The sequence below is a fragment of the Myzus persicae genome, unplaced genomic scaffold (genome assembly GCF_001856785.1).
Source record: "Myzus persicae strain clone G006 unplaced genomic scaffold, MPER_G0061.0, whole genome shotgun sequence".
NCBI classification, from domain to species: Eukaryota; Metazoa; Arthropoda; class Insecta; order Hemiptera; family Aphididae; genus Myzus; species Myzus persicae.
Window position 1 is genome coordinate 116,074 of NW_019103997.1, and position 14,081 is coordinate 130,154.

The window sequence follows — 14,081 nt, forward strand, 5'->3', positions numbered from 1 at the left end:
ATTATGTATATTTTTAAAAAAAACCTATGAAATATTCTAGGTAGTTCACCTGATTTTAATTTAAACAATCATGCGTTGTAACTAGGATATATATTATATTTCGTTATACAAAATTACATTTTTTTTATATATATGTCGTAGGCATATAGTCAAATCAGGCATTTTATCAAATGCCTAGGCATATAGTCAAAAAATTTAATGTTTATGCAATTTCACTATCCGCCTAGACATTTAGTTAAATGCCTAGTCATTTAATTAAATGACTAGGCATTTGACTAAATGCCTATTTCATGCCAGGCAAATAATAAAAAAACATTTTGTATTATTTTAAAAATTTCAATATATTTTCTATCAGTTATTTATTGCTATTTTATGTATAAAAAAGCTGTGTATTAATTATTAATATGAAAAACACATAGATACTCGTATATGAAATAATAGGTTTAATTTTGTGTTAATTATTATTTAGTATTGTTTTAAAAATGAAATAATAAAAAATAAATAAAAAAGGTATATTATAATTACAAGTTTTTGTTACCTATTGCTTGTTGTCACATGTTGTTATTTGGTGGCATTTGCTGGAACATTTAAGATTTTTCTTAAAACATAAGCACCTATTGGTTTGACATTGCCGCTTTCCTGCTTGACATTGACATTTAACAAAACCTTGACCGTTGAAAATTGATAAGTTTGCTACTGCTTCACGTATGGACACGAATTTGTCTTTTTGTATTTTGCTATCTTCTAAACCATTATTCGACACTAGTTGAAGTTCTTCTCTTGAACACCAATTTTTTATTATACCAACTTCTGTACCAATTTGGTAAACGCCGTTCCGAATGTCTATCACTAACCCATTTATATTTTGACTATCGAGAGGTCCTCGGTCTACTTTTGGAACACTAATTACTATTTGATCACCAACCTTTAGTTCTTTAAATAGTTTTTCACTATTTTCTGTCATTTTTTTAGCTGCTATTGTTTGCCGTTTGTAAGATTCAATGCGGTTAACTTTTATCTGTTTTTCATTATTACATAGCAGACAAATATTTTCAATATCGTTACTATTATTTATAGAATAGCTGCAATTATCAGAATGAATATTTCTTTTACATATAGTACATTTTAGTTCACTACCTGATTTTTCACAAACACTGCAGATATTATTTATGTCACTATATATTTTTTTCTTTGAAGGTATATTGTCAAAATTATGTTCTGAATTGTCTTGTAAAATATTTTCAAAATCTTCTTCACTTGATAATTTTTGAATAATTTTGGCAGGTAAGTTTGTAGAACTAAGACCTACCTTCGGTTCAGTGCCAAACAAGGCTCGATATGGCGAACGACCTAAAATTCGATGATGTGAAATGTTTTTTTGCCATTGTACAAAATAAACTCCGATTGACCACTTGGTACTTTTATTGTCTACGACCCAAGCTCGTAACATGTTTTCAACATCTTGATTTGATCTTTCTACAGATCCCTGACTCTGAGGGTGCCGTGGCCGCCCATGTACTATTTTACATTCAGGCCACAATTCTGCCAATTCTTCAATTATTTTCGCTGTAAATTCTCGCCCATTATCAGACTGAAGTATTTGAGGTGCTCCTTGTTTCAAAAAAATTTTTAAAAGTTCGTGTGCAACTTCGGTGGCTCGTTTTGAAGTAAGTGGTCGAAGATATAAATATTTGGTTGCGTGATCCTGATAGTTCATGACCCATTTAAAATTTCCATCGGGTGTTGATTGGAAATCAATAAGGTCAATTTGCCCTCTTGAATTAAAATCTGCCGATAATATTGGTTTTATAACGACGCCTTTACAAGGTTTTGATTTTTTTTTGTTACAAGTTGTACACAAATTAATAAATATTTGGATTGCTATTCGAGGAATGTTGTATTTATTTTTTAAATTCTGCTCAACTTTATCCCTTCCACCATGACCAGTCGCTTTATGGCTTTCTTCGATTTTTTCAAAATAGTTTTCATATGGTACAACATAAATAATATTTTCGGTTTTAGTTTTTGGTTTTAAAATAATATGTTTAACATTTCCTACTTCAATCAGATCATATTTACGACATAAATAATATTGGTTTTGAGTTTTAGTTTTACCTGGATTCAATTTCGCATCATTGATTTCGTTTAGAGCTTTGTCGTAGTCTTCCTGACTCCATGGCTTTTTTTTATCTTGGTTGTCGTAAATTGATTTTAATTTTTCATAAAACAATACACTGTGTGACATATTATATTTTAAAATACAAATAAAAACAATCAAAATTTTAAATATACAAAAAATGTCAATTGGTATACCTATGTTACAATATTACATGCAATCACGATCACACTACATACGATTTACGTAAACGTAATAGACGTACTAAACTAAATTATTGTACAATTCAATCGCATGTTCTGTATCTTTTTTGGTAACGTCATATTTTTGTCGTTATAATCGATAAGATTATAATTTGTCCCACGGTACTCAATATAGATAAGGTTCTCATACAACCTAGTACCCACGTTAATTTTCCAAGGTAAAAACCAATGGAACTTTTATTTTTATTTAATAAGAATATATAGTACTCACTACTCGTACTATAGACTATATTGACTATATATGCTATACAAAATACTCGTACTATCATTTATGTCTATCACATCTAATTAGTTATTACCTGAATATATTTATGATTTCATTTTTAAAACAATACTAAATAATAATTAACACAAAATTAAACATATTATTTCATATACGAGTATCTACGTGTTTTTCATATTAATAAATAATACACAGCTAATGTTTTTTTATTATTTGCCTGGCATGAAATAGGCATTTAGTCAAATGCCTAGTCATTTAATTAAATGACTAGGCATTTAACTAAATGTCTAGGCGGATAGTGAAATTGCATAAACATTAAATTTTTTGACTATATGCCTAGGCATTTGATAAAATGCCTGATTTGACTATATGCCTACGACATATATATTATTTGATTCTGGTCCGGAAATAGTGTTGCATTCAATTTGTGAGTTTGTGAGGTGTGTTAATGCAGCTCAATTAGGAGATTTTATTGGCGTATAGACTGATTGTAACTAGTAAGTATCGGTCTTCGGTCTACGCATGTTTTTCGTATTGGTTGTTATTTATTTTGCCGTTTGAAATACTTGAGTTAATCTTGTATGACCATTACAAATCACAATGTACGTTTATTATTATTTTTTTCTATTATTTTTAAAACATAATAGTATTGTTATTATAATATATAACAATCGAGAATCGTGACGTTTTGAAAATGAAAACACCACAACCACAATAGAGTTGATACACTTGGTGGGCTGCTGTATAGCCGTATTAGTACACCGTACTAGGGTTGGGACATTGTCAATTTTAATGTTCGTCTCTAACGCGCGTCTATAGCAGCGACCATAAATCCCAGTTCAACCGTTTATTACGTTAATGGAAATTACAACAGTATACCGATAAATTATCGCCAGACTTTATCGTCTTAAGAGCTTTACGCACTATTCCTATATATATATATTATATTATAAGGCGAAAAGAAAACTCTTTCACAATTTTCCTCTCATATACCTACCTTATTTTTTCCTTTTTTTTCTATCTCTGTTTCTTTTATTCCCTCCACTTATTCGTTTACGCCCATTTTCAACCCAAACAGTTGCGGATATATACCCGAAACCAGTAAATAACCAGCCGTCAATTCACATGGAAAAATATTGGATCGTTTTAAGTGAATACCTACCTTTTTTGCAGTGTACTCAGACACAACAAACACGAGCTTAAACCAAACACTTTAAACATAATTAATATAGTGAAGTTGTGGTTAGTAAATATTGCGCTGCAGTATGTTTGCGAACTGCAAAATTAAAAATATACTAAAAAAAGTTATTTTCATCTTAAACTACATCACTTATATAATAATAAGGGTATATACATTTTGAATTTCCATTCCCCGAATAAACAAGTATAATAACACATAAAGGCTCAATATATGTATACATTAGAACATCGATCTACGTAAAACTAATTTTTTATCCTACTAGAATTCGTTCCATCGCAAACTGGTGGTTAATCATAAAATATTGTGACATATAATAAAATTAACTTATTGCAGAAAGCTTCAACGTCGCAAAAATAAACATTAGTGCATTTAAGTAGGTCGATCTAACCATCAAGGAAGTACATTTTGTAAATTGAAATATCGTTGATTTCATACCAATTATATTAAATGGAGTTATTGTTCAATATTAATAATGTACATTTTATTAATCCTTATTATACTAAAAATGTGTTGATACTTTCTGAGCTTAAATATAAAAAATAGCTAACTTCGCATTTTTTTTTTTTACTTGCTCATTCCTTCACTCTAAAATGCAATTTATTATTCGTTTCAACTCCACAACTGTTGAAAAGAAAAAAAAAACATTTTTCAGTCCTCTTTGAGTTAAATAATATATCGTTTTAGCCGTTGTATAGTGTCTTGAAAAAAATCTATTCTGCCCGTAAATGACAAAAATCTACACTCAGATTGATAAAATTTAATGAACAATTCTTGCACTTTTGGAATGTGTCTTTAGTTGATTTTATCATGTACTTGTTCAAATACAAATACAATTTTATAACTTATAATTTACAGAGGCAAGACATTGTCATTGAGGAAAAGATGAATGCTAATGATTATATTTGCATATCAAATGTCGATAAATACAATATTGGTAAACAAATTAAGATTATATCACTAAAAATATTAGAAGTTTCTTAGAATAATTCATTTTTTTCGAGCTATTTTAAATGAGTACTATACTAACCTACCTAAAAACCATAAGTAAATTCAATAATACCCTTAATAATTGAATATCAGCGAACTATCTACTGTCTCCCTTCTATCCAACCCAAGTGTAACATAGAAAATGTATTGTCATCATCAAACTTAAATTAAAAAACAATATCGATATTTATACGTTAGATATTATAATAATTTATTTGATATGTAGGTAATATTTTATCTAATTAAAACTTAGATATAAATTGTTGTGTCGTAAAAAACCAACGTACAAACTACAAACACAAATAATGTTTTTAACTCATAATTAATTAAATTAATCATAGTACTTATTATAATAGTATTGTATGGTAATATGTTATATCACTCTAATATAAACTAAATCTAAAAACACAGGGTTGGTTTTGCAGCTGAACGCCAATTTGGTATGTTGTACTTAGGTCAGACTAGTGCGTTAATATATTTTTAGCGATTGTGAAGAAAGGTGTTTAATGGTATTGATAACTTTTTAACTTAAGATTACTTTTAATTTTAAATAAAACTAGATGAATTTTATTAAAATTAGTGTTGTTTTTTGATAACAACATAAAACAGCAATTTGTCATGATATGATGCCCGTGAGTCAGTTGTCAAACAATAAAAACATATTTTAATGCTCAGACATCCTCTTAATATTATTATGTTAACATTGTAAACCTATATAAATTTGCAACACTAATGTTATTTTCAATCCTGAAATATAAATATATGTATGTATAAATTAACTAAAGATTTTATAGTTTTTTAAATTGTAAACAAAATTATTGACAGTTTTTAATTCGGTCAACGTAAAATAGTTATCGATATTCTTAATTAAATGTTGATCTACAATAAATTATTCATAATACTTGGGATCTCAAGAAACAAATTCGTTGGTCGGAATAATATACTTCAGATACAATTCAGAAATCAAAAGTAAAGTTATTTACTTGAATCAAAAACTGTAGATTTGTGATTAGGATTTTATTTTTAATGAAAATATAACTCATTAGATTCCTTCTATTTTAGTGTATGTATTTTATAAGTAGGGTTCCCACGGTAAACTCGAAAACTTAAACCATGTTTGAAAGTTAAAGCATATTAGGATACCTATCCTATAATTATAAATACATTTTTTTCGATTTTTGATATTAGGTACCTATATATATTATAATTTTAAGTTTTTACATTTACATCAATTTAATAAATAATTAGTATCTGAGGTATATCATTATGATAATCAACTAATGAAAAATAGTCATTTTATATTTACTGGTTTCGTACACTATTTGGATGATGAATCATCCAAATAAACATCAAATATAGTAATGGAAAATTTAAATGCAAGTAAAGCATTAGTTTATTTCTTTGTTTCCTAGTTTCATATAATTATACAATATTAATTGTACACATATTGTATTAAAATGATATTGTTATTTACTTAGTTATATCTAATATGTAAAGTACCTACTTAGTAAATAGTTATATTAAAACTATGTAAAGGACGCTGGGTAATAAAAATTAAATATTTAGAAGGCCACCCTCAACTCTTAAGATTGACTAATTATGACATATTTACAAATTATTGATCGTCTCTAATTTATATTAAATGTGAATCGTCACATTCGCTAGTTTTTCATGACTACCAGAAAATAAACCTAATGTTTATTTTTCATATGAAGTTTTATTCGATTCGCGTAATGACTAATGGCTTCTGACATCTGAATAGTGATTACGAAAGTTACCATTAGGGTAAAGACATTAATACATTAAGAAATAATTATTATTAAAAACCCTCGAAGAAATAGGGGTTGACTATACAGTGTGTTGGTTAATTGGAAAGTAAGCTAACCTTACCTGAGTTCCGAATGTGGTGAGAATATTTTAGTGCAGCTTCCCTTTTACCATTATAAAATAATTAATATATGTAATTTATTACTTATACATAAAAAAAACTGCACTTAAACATCTGCACTACATAATAGTTATTATGTAAGTACCTACTAAGGTTACTGAATTTAAATTCATTAACATACTTTACACTGTATACTACTAGGCATAGTGTGTACCTACCAGAGGTATTCAAACTGTGCGTCGCGGCTCCTAGCTAGGGGCGTCGTGGGAGTTGTCGAAGGGAGCCGTGTAGTAAAATAAAATTGAAAACAAATAAATATTTTTACGAAAAACGTTTGCTATTATCATTGAGACACACCGGTTGGGAAACATTGAATTGTCTACAACAATCATTCCCTAAATATAGCTTTAATTTTTTTTTTATATATATAATATGGTAAATAAATAATAAGTATAAATTATAAAATATAAATTACATTCATACATAAACATTGATTTTTTTGCCATTTATAATTTTCGAGGTGTCAACATTTTGTGAAGACTTAAAGGAGCCGTGGGATGAAAAAGTTTGAATACCTCTGGTGTATATACAACTACTATAACTGTAATATAGACATTATAGACTTATTATTTTTACCATTTAATAAGTTTTCTATGGTGATACAACTTATTTTTTTAAATGAGAATCGTAATATGTATTACTGTACATTTTAAGTCATTTGATTTTTCGAACAATTATTTTGATGCATCTAAATTGAAATTCAAACGAGTAGTTTTCGCATTTTTCAACTAAGGTCTAATAATGATGATAGTTAATAGTCCTTAATAATGATTATGCATAAAATACAAAATAGATGTGATGAGTAATTTGTCCAGTTCTTTTTATACTTAGATAATTTTTACAAATATTATAAGATTGCAATAAATAATAAATTAAGGTAATTTTCAAATCATCATAGCTCTCATATCTTATAAACCTGTTATCAAAAACTATTATCCTTAATACTTAAAATCAAATAGTTCAAAAACTACTAGTTCAGGTTTCGAATTATGTACACCAACATTATCGAAAAAATATCCCCTTTACAATTTGCTTTAAAAATGGGTAGTTCTCATTTGGAAAACGTTTGTATCTCCACAGGACACTCCGGGAAAAAAGCACCTTTGGGTTCACATTAAAAAAAAAGTTAGTATAACCAAGGAAAAAAATGTAATTGCATAAACAATTCCGAAAATTTTAAAATGTGAATAAATTCACTATTAAATAAAACAATGGGATGAGATTACTTGGTTAATAATTTAGTATATTATTATTTTATTGACAGGGTCTTTAAAACTGCGACCATGAACATAATTCTCTAATGTGTGATGTTTATGACTGTAATTACACCGATTTATCTACAATACGGCCAATAAAAATTGAGCCACGATCGTCGCACATATTTGTCATAGGGGTTATTCTAATATGTTTCCCCCACAAAACAACCACGTATCATAAGTAAAAATAAAAACGTGTTAACATAATTCGATGAATTATTATTGAGTTGAAGAAAAAGCATCTAGATCCGTTATAAAAAATGGGTATTTTTTTAATCATGACTAAATGTTTTATAGTTCTATCTTCTATGTTAATCTTACGGACGTTCGATTTTTTTCACTCCGGTGGTTGGGGTAACATCAAACTTTACTTTCGGTCAGAATCCGGGATACATTGTTATCTATTTCAGTGTGGTCTTTGTCGTCCAGGTGATTGATCTCCAATGGTCTTGTGTTCGGTGGTAAATCAATAATCGGGGTGGTCGGTACAGGTAACCGATGGGGATGGAAGGGTAGTTAGAAAAAATGGTACACACGTTGTATCACAAGGGACGTCAACGGACACACGCCATAACCATTTGAGGTACGATACCACGATATATGAGTATCTGACGGGAATACGAGACGTGCACGTGTCCGCCGGGCCCAGTTGGCACACCAACAATGTCGGCCGGTCACGGCAATACGCGTATTTTTAGATGGCCGCCGGGATGTACGCGGAACCCAAAATTAGAGACACAATTTGTCACGGTGTTGAATGGATAGTATTTGCGTGCATACTATAAAGTGTGTGCGTGTGTGTTATCACGTGACTACACCAGTTAATGTTACTGAACTCTGCCGGATCACACAGGTGTGCGCCGTACGCATCGTCCTGTAATAATAATACAATATAATAATAATGTACTGCATTTCATAAATGATTTTCTTTTTTTTTTTTTAGATATATTTGTGACTTGTAAGGAACGTCGCAATCGCCTGCGGCAAGTGGACGTGACCAAATTGTATACATTTTCGGACGAAAACCGTGTCTAATGACGAATAATTTAATTTGTTCGCCCGTCGTGGTTAAATGATTTAAAGCTCAAAGAGTATTATATGGCGTCAAGTATAATACAAATCCTCATTTCTCTTAAGCTGCGTACATTGTGAATGACGCTTGAAATATAAAAATAATTACATTAAGCCCAACACTAAAAAATGGTATGATCAAAATGTTAATTAGTGAGAAATTTATACTTAGTATTTACAGTGGTATAGGTATATTAATATATTATGCAACTGAAAGTTTTAATATATATATTACTTATTATAGACATAGTATTTGAAATTATACAAACAACCTACTGTACACCACAACACCTTTCATAATTTATAAAAATTATGTTTGTTTGCATTGACTTTTTCGCATTAGCCAACCAATACCATAAATCATTCCATATAATATTACCATAATACCATGCAACATTTCTACTACTGGAATTATTACAATACGGTTTGGTGGAAGGTGTACTGCAGGGTACCTATTTATTATACTCAACGGTGTAGTCATATGTAGGGTTACGGTGTTGGTAATGTAACACCCCCCAACCACGACCGCATTTATGAAAAAAATATGTTTAGTAAGTGCTTTAGATATATAAGAAAATGTGTTTTCATATGGTTATTCTATTTCTAAAAAAAATCCTGGTTACTCGCCTGATTGTACTATACACAACCATCATTGTCGGTTCAATGTACATTGTATATAAATAACCATTTAGGTAAACATTAACTACTATATATTTTTACCTGAGATTTTCCTTGTCAACATTCAACGTCCTTGACAGGTACATAATATTATATATTATGAACGAAGGCCGAGGACGATGTTTCGATTTTCAGGGATATACGATTAAATATAAATGAATAATATATTATATAGATTGATATTGTCAACACATGCAATGAGAAGGTGGAATATAGTAGCTATAGCGTATACAGTAGCAGTCTTCTCATGTGATCAATTATTTAACCGTTGGTAAACCTTTGTCGTTTATCCTTGTCACGGCCGGTTATTATCAAATTATAAATTCCATCACAAGGAAACCGGCGGCATGGCGTCTTGCCAAATCATGTTTATCTCTCGCTCGCTCGTTGACACCACGGGCATCGATTTGGCTTAGCCGTTTGACAAATGAATCTGTGGCCCTTTTCTCGCTCAGCCCGCTGAGGTGGGTTACCTATATAATATATAGACACATGATTTCTTGAGGGGTGTGGTAGACTGGTAGGGAGAACTGGAGAAGTGGCATAGGTTAATTGAGCCGAAAAGATAACAAAAGCTGGGAGCAGCTTTACACACCTCCACGCCAATGATATTATTGTACTGAGAGCGGTGGAACGTAGGGTGGCATATTAAGGTGGTAGTTTGGTGGTGGTAGTGGTAGTGGGGAGTGTTGGAGGTGGTGGTGGTGGTGGTGGTGATTTGTTGGTGTGAGAAACGTGCGCCAGACACGCGTATAGGTATAACCATGTGCGCCTGCAGTCCCGGTGTCTGGGGGTTAGGTGGGACGGAAATGTATACCGGAAGATGATATCCTCTCGATCGTAAATTTCCGGTACCGAAATTTCTCTGACTCTCTATATCTCGGCGCGTTCGCCGCCGCAAACACTTCTTCTTAGCTCTAACTTATTGCTCTCCTCGTCGGGTTTGATTCACAACCATTTTAGAGTAGGTGAAAGCATATACAGATAACTATATATATTATATACAACTATGTACCTACTGTATACTATACCACATCGAGCGCAGACAATGATAGTTTTGGTACATTAGAATTATGGGTTCCGAAAATCACCGGATGCCTTTTTCAAACCAAATTTATGACGGTAAAATGGTATTGCTATTAATTGTAGGTATTATGTACCTACGTATATAATATTATATGCACTAAATAATATAATAAATTAACTACACATTAAAACTGTATTTGTACACTTTGCAAACACTCATTAGTATTTATATTTCTTTATTTTTCAAGTTGAAGATTTGATCATATTTCTACAATAAAAAATGTCTTTAGGCACAAAAATAAATCTAAAATAATATTACCAACACTGGAAAAAGAAATACTAATAGGCCAAAATATTTAAAAGTTCGAAAATAACAAAAATTGCAACGTAGAAATGCATTATGTTTCACGTATAATACAACAATATGTACCAAACAGTGATTTGAAAATCGTGAATAATCGTAAAGACCTTAATCATATGATAAAAAATATAGCATGCTACTAGCAAGGTATATAATATGTTTTGGGGTATAGTGAAGTGGGAAAATATCGAGTAGCATGCTAAATTTTGTTAGGAACTTAATTTAATTTTTCGTTTTTATTGTTGATTTATGTTTCTATGGCAATAAACAAACCTTTACGAAAATCAGCCTCACAAAAACTGATTAGAAAAAAAGTTATACCCAGCTCAAATACATATTTATATGTTTTTATTAAATCCAATTATTGTTTATTCATAAAATTAATTTATATTAATTTATAATGACGTGCAATTATACTATTACAAATAATTAAAATGATAAAAATTTAAAACGTTTCACTTATTGTGGTTATTGTTACATTGATGAGCTATTACATGTTTCCCGACCAATATTTTGTAGAAAAGTATTTTCAAAAATATAAACTGGCAGAACATGGAAATTAAACAATTTTTGTTTTTTCGAAACCGGTTTGTTGGCGGAAAGGAATATAAATTGCATAATACAGAAACGTGTATAAATAAATCGTGTGCTTTATGATTATAGTAAAAAAAATACAGAGATATATTACATTTATGGCAGTAAAATGACTTAACGGAGTAAATTTTTACTTATTAAACATATAGTGTGAATTGACTTATGGTAAAAATTAAAATCTTTATTTAATTATCTGTGTTCTCTCGTTGGTTCTTTACAATATTTAATTTTTTAAGTGAGATGCGTTATCCATATAATCTATATATCTTATGTATCTTATATATCTATTTAATTCTTTAAAAAAATTAAATATTGTAAAAACAAACGAGATAACACATATAAAGTTCTTACTTACCTTTAAGTTTGATAATAGACCAATATCCTATAATATCGAAGCTATCAACACAAAATTGATTTTTCTCAACACAATTTTGATATATTTCAAGTTTGTAAGATAGAGACAATACACGCGGGTACGACATCCTCATTAATTTGTTTTCATTCCAAGTAATATAAAGAAGATATTAAGTGTTAAAAGTATTTTGATTAATTTATTCAAGTTTTATTTAGATATAAAAAATAACACAAATATTGTATGAATAAAATCAAAAATTACTACAAATATGTAAGCCAATAATAAAAACAGACTTTTTTATAGTATAAATTAATTCGTTTGAGTGGCATCTAACAGAAATTACTCAAGCAATAACCCATTTTTTCTCGTCTATAGTTCATTCATCAACTACCTATTTAAATTAAAAACGATAAAATATATCATTTCTTTATTTACTTTTACTTGTTAAAAAAAAAATGTTGATGTTAATATAATTTAGTTGAATAAATAATATATTCCATCATTTCGAATATTTTCCTCAAACTTAAACTAAATAATAGAACAAAAATATTGTGTTTATTATGTCGTTGGTTGCCTCTACATTTTAGTACCCAAGAGGTAAAATAAATTACAATACTTTTCCTACACCTCCGGAACGTATAATTGCATTAATACTTTTCAAGAATTGTGGGAGAATAGTAAAAGGGATTTCCGGTCTTTTTGAACGTCGCTAGTGGAAACGTATCTGACACAACCACTCCTCTCGCGCATATTATACGTATTATAATGATATTATGAGAGCATTATTATGGTATTTCCATAGCTAAAATAGAATTCCTGTGTAAAACTCAAAGCAAAATAATATAAACAAGCTTTTTATTACAACCCACATTTTAAATCTTGAGTAAAAATGTATACTTTATTACGATTTATTTCCAGATGAGCTTATACAAATTCGTATATTATACATAGACTTCAATTTTGCTGACATTCCTTTTATGACGAAATGCATCATAATTAGCATATTTGCATATTAATCAATTATTTAAGAAATAGAGGAACTTAATTCTCGAGGAGTAGGTCACTGTAACTTGTTAAATTTAATGATAACTCATTGTATTATACTAAAAAGATTCGGAGCTAAGGAGACGGATGGATCAGCCTCTATTTTCTATTTCTAATGATAGTTTGTATTTAATTATATTTATATTATTATTATTATTATATTATTAGAATAGCTAGTTGAACAAATTTTTGACAAAAAAAAATCCTATAGGTATAATGTTAGTACAGTTACTACTGCAGTAAGGTGTGATCAATATATTAGATATTAGGTATATTGTGTGTATAATATAGCATAATAATAATAAATAGGTACTTAACCTAAAATTAGTAGATATAAATAATTTGAAAATGTTATTGTGTACCTATAGGCAGTTATGATGAAAGTACCTAATAGTGTAATAGTGGAGAGTTTCAAGTCTTTAAGACAAAAATGTTTTCAATAACAACAAAATGACTTATAATTTGAAGGGAAATCCTTATATTTTGTTTACATATGCAATTTTGTCAAAATGTTAACTTTAAATGTTTATAAAAAAACATTGTGACTTTATCTAATAAAAATATAATAGAGGTACTCACCAACCACTGTAAAAGGAATACTCAGTTGTACGTGTTTGATCAAATTTACACATAATATATTATGTTTATAAATACAAATAATAAAATGTTGTAGATATAATAGAAATGTTAATTTCAAAAGCTTAAAAAAAAACTGTTTCTATTTTTAAATAACTATAACATAAACGTATTATTAACAACAAATTAACAAAATTGATTTTTAACAAAAACTGGTTTCTAATAAAAATTCCAGCTCCTCTTAATTTGTTTTTGTTTTTTTTCTGATTATTTAAAACTATTTTCAACTAGACACCAAGCTCAAAGTTGAAATTCTAAGCATTTTTCTACAACAAAAATGTCTTAAGACACAAAAATGAATCTAAAATATTACCAACACTGA

General features: G+C 29.2%; 1 protein-coding gene across 1 annotated transcript; it reads right to left on the reverse strand.

Annotated features, from left to right (window-relative positions):
• Nucleotides 1-465: 465 nt before the first annotated feature.
• On the reverse strand, nt 466-3,223 carry LOC111037419 (KRAB-A domain-containing protein 2-like). The gene is made up of 2 exons (XM_022319992.1): nt 2,520-3,223; nt 466-2,101 (listed from the first exon to the last, which is right to left on the reverse strand). The coding sequence occupies exons 1-2, from the start codon at nt 2,646-2,648 to the stop codon at nt 539-541; spliced, it is 1,692 nt and encodes a 563-aa protein (XP_022175684.1). The 5' UTR covers nt 2,649-3,223; the 3' UTR covers nt 466-538.
• Nucleotides 3,224-14,081: the final 10,858 nt, after the last annotated feature.

Excerpts from the sequence above, each read along its gene's own strand:
- LOC111037419 (XM_022319992.1), bottom strand. The coding sequence starts at position 2,648 with ATGATAGTACGAGTATTTTGTATAGCATATATAGTCAATATAGTCTAT. Across the intron at positions 2,102-2,519 it reads ACCTTGGAAAATTAACGTGG|CAAAACCAATATTATTTATG; the intron begins GTACTAGGTTGT and ends AAAACTAAAACT.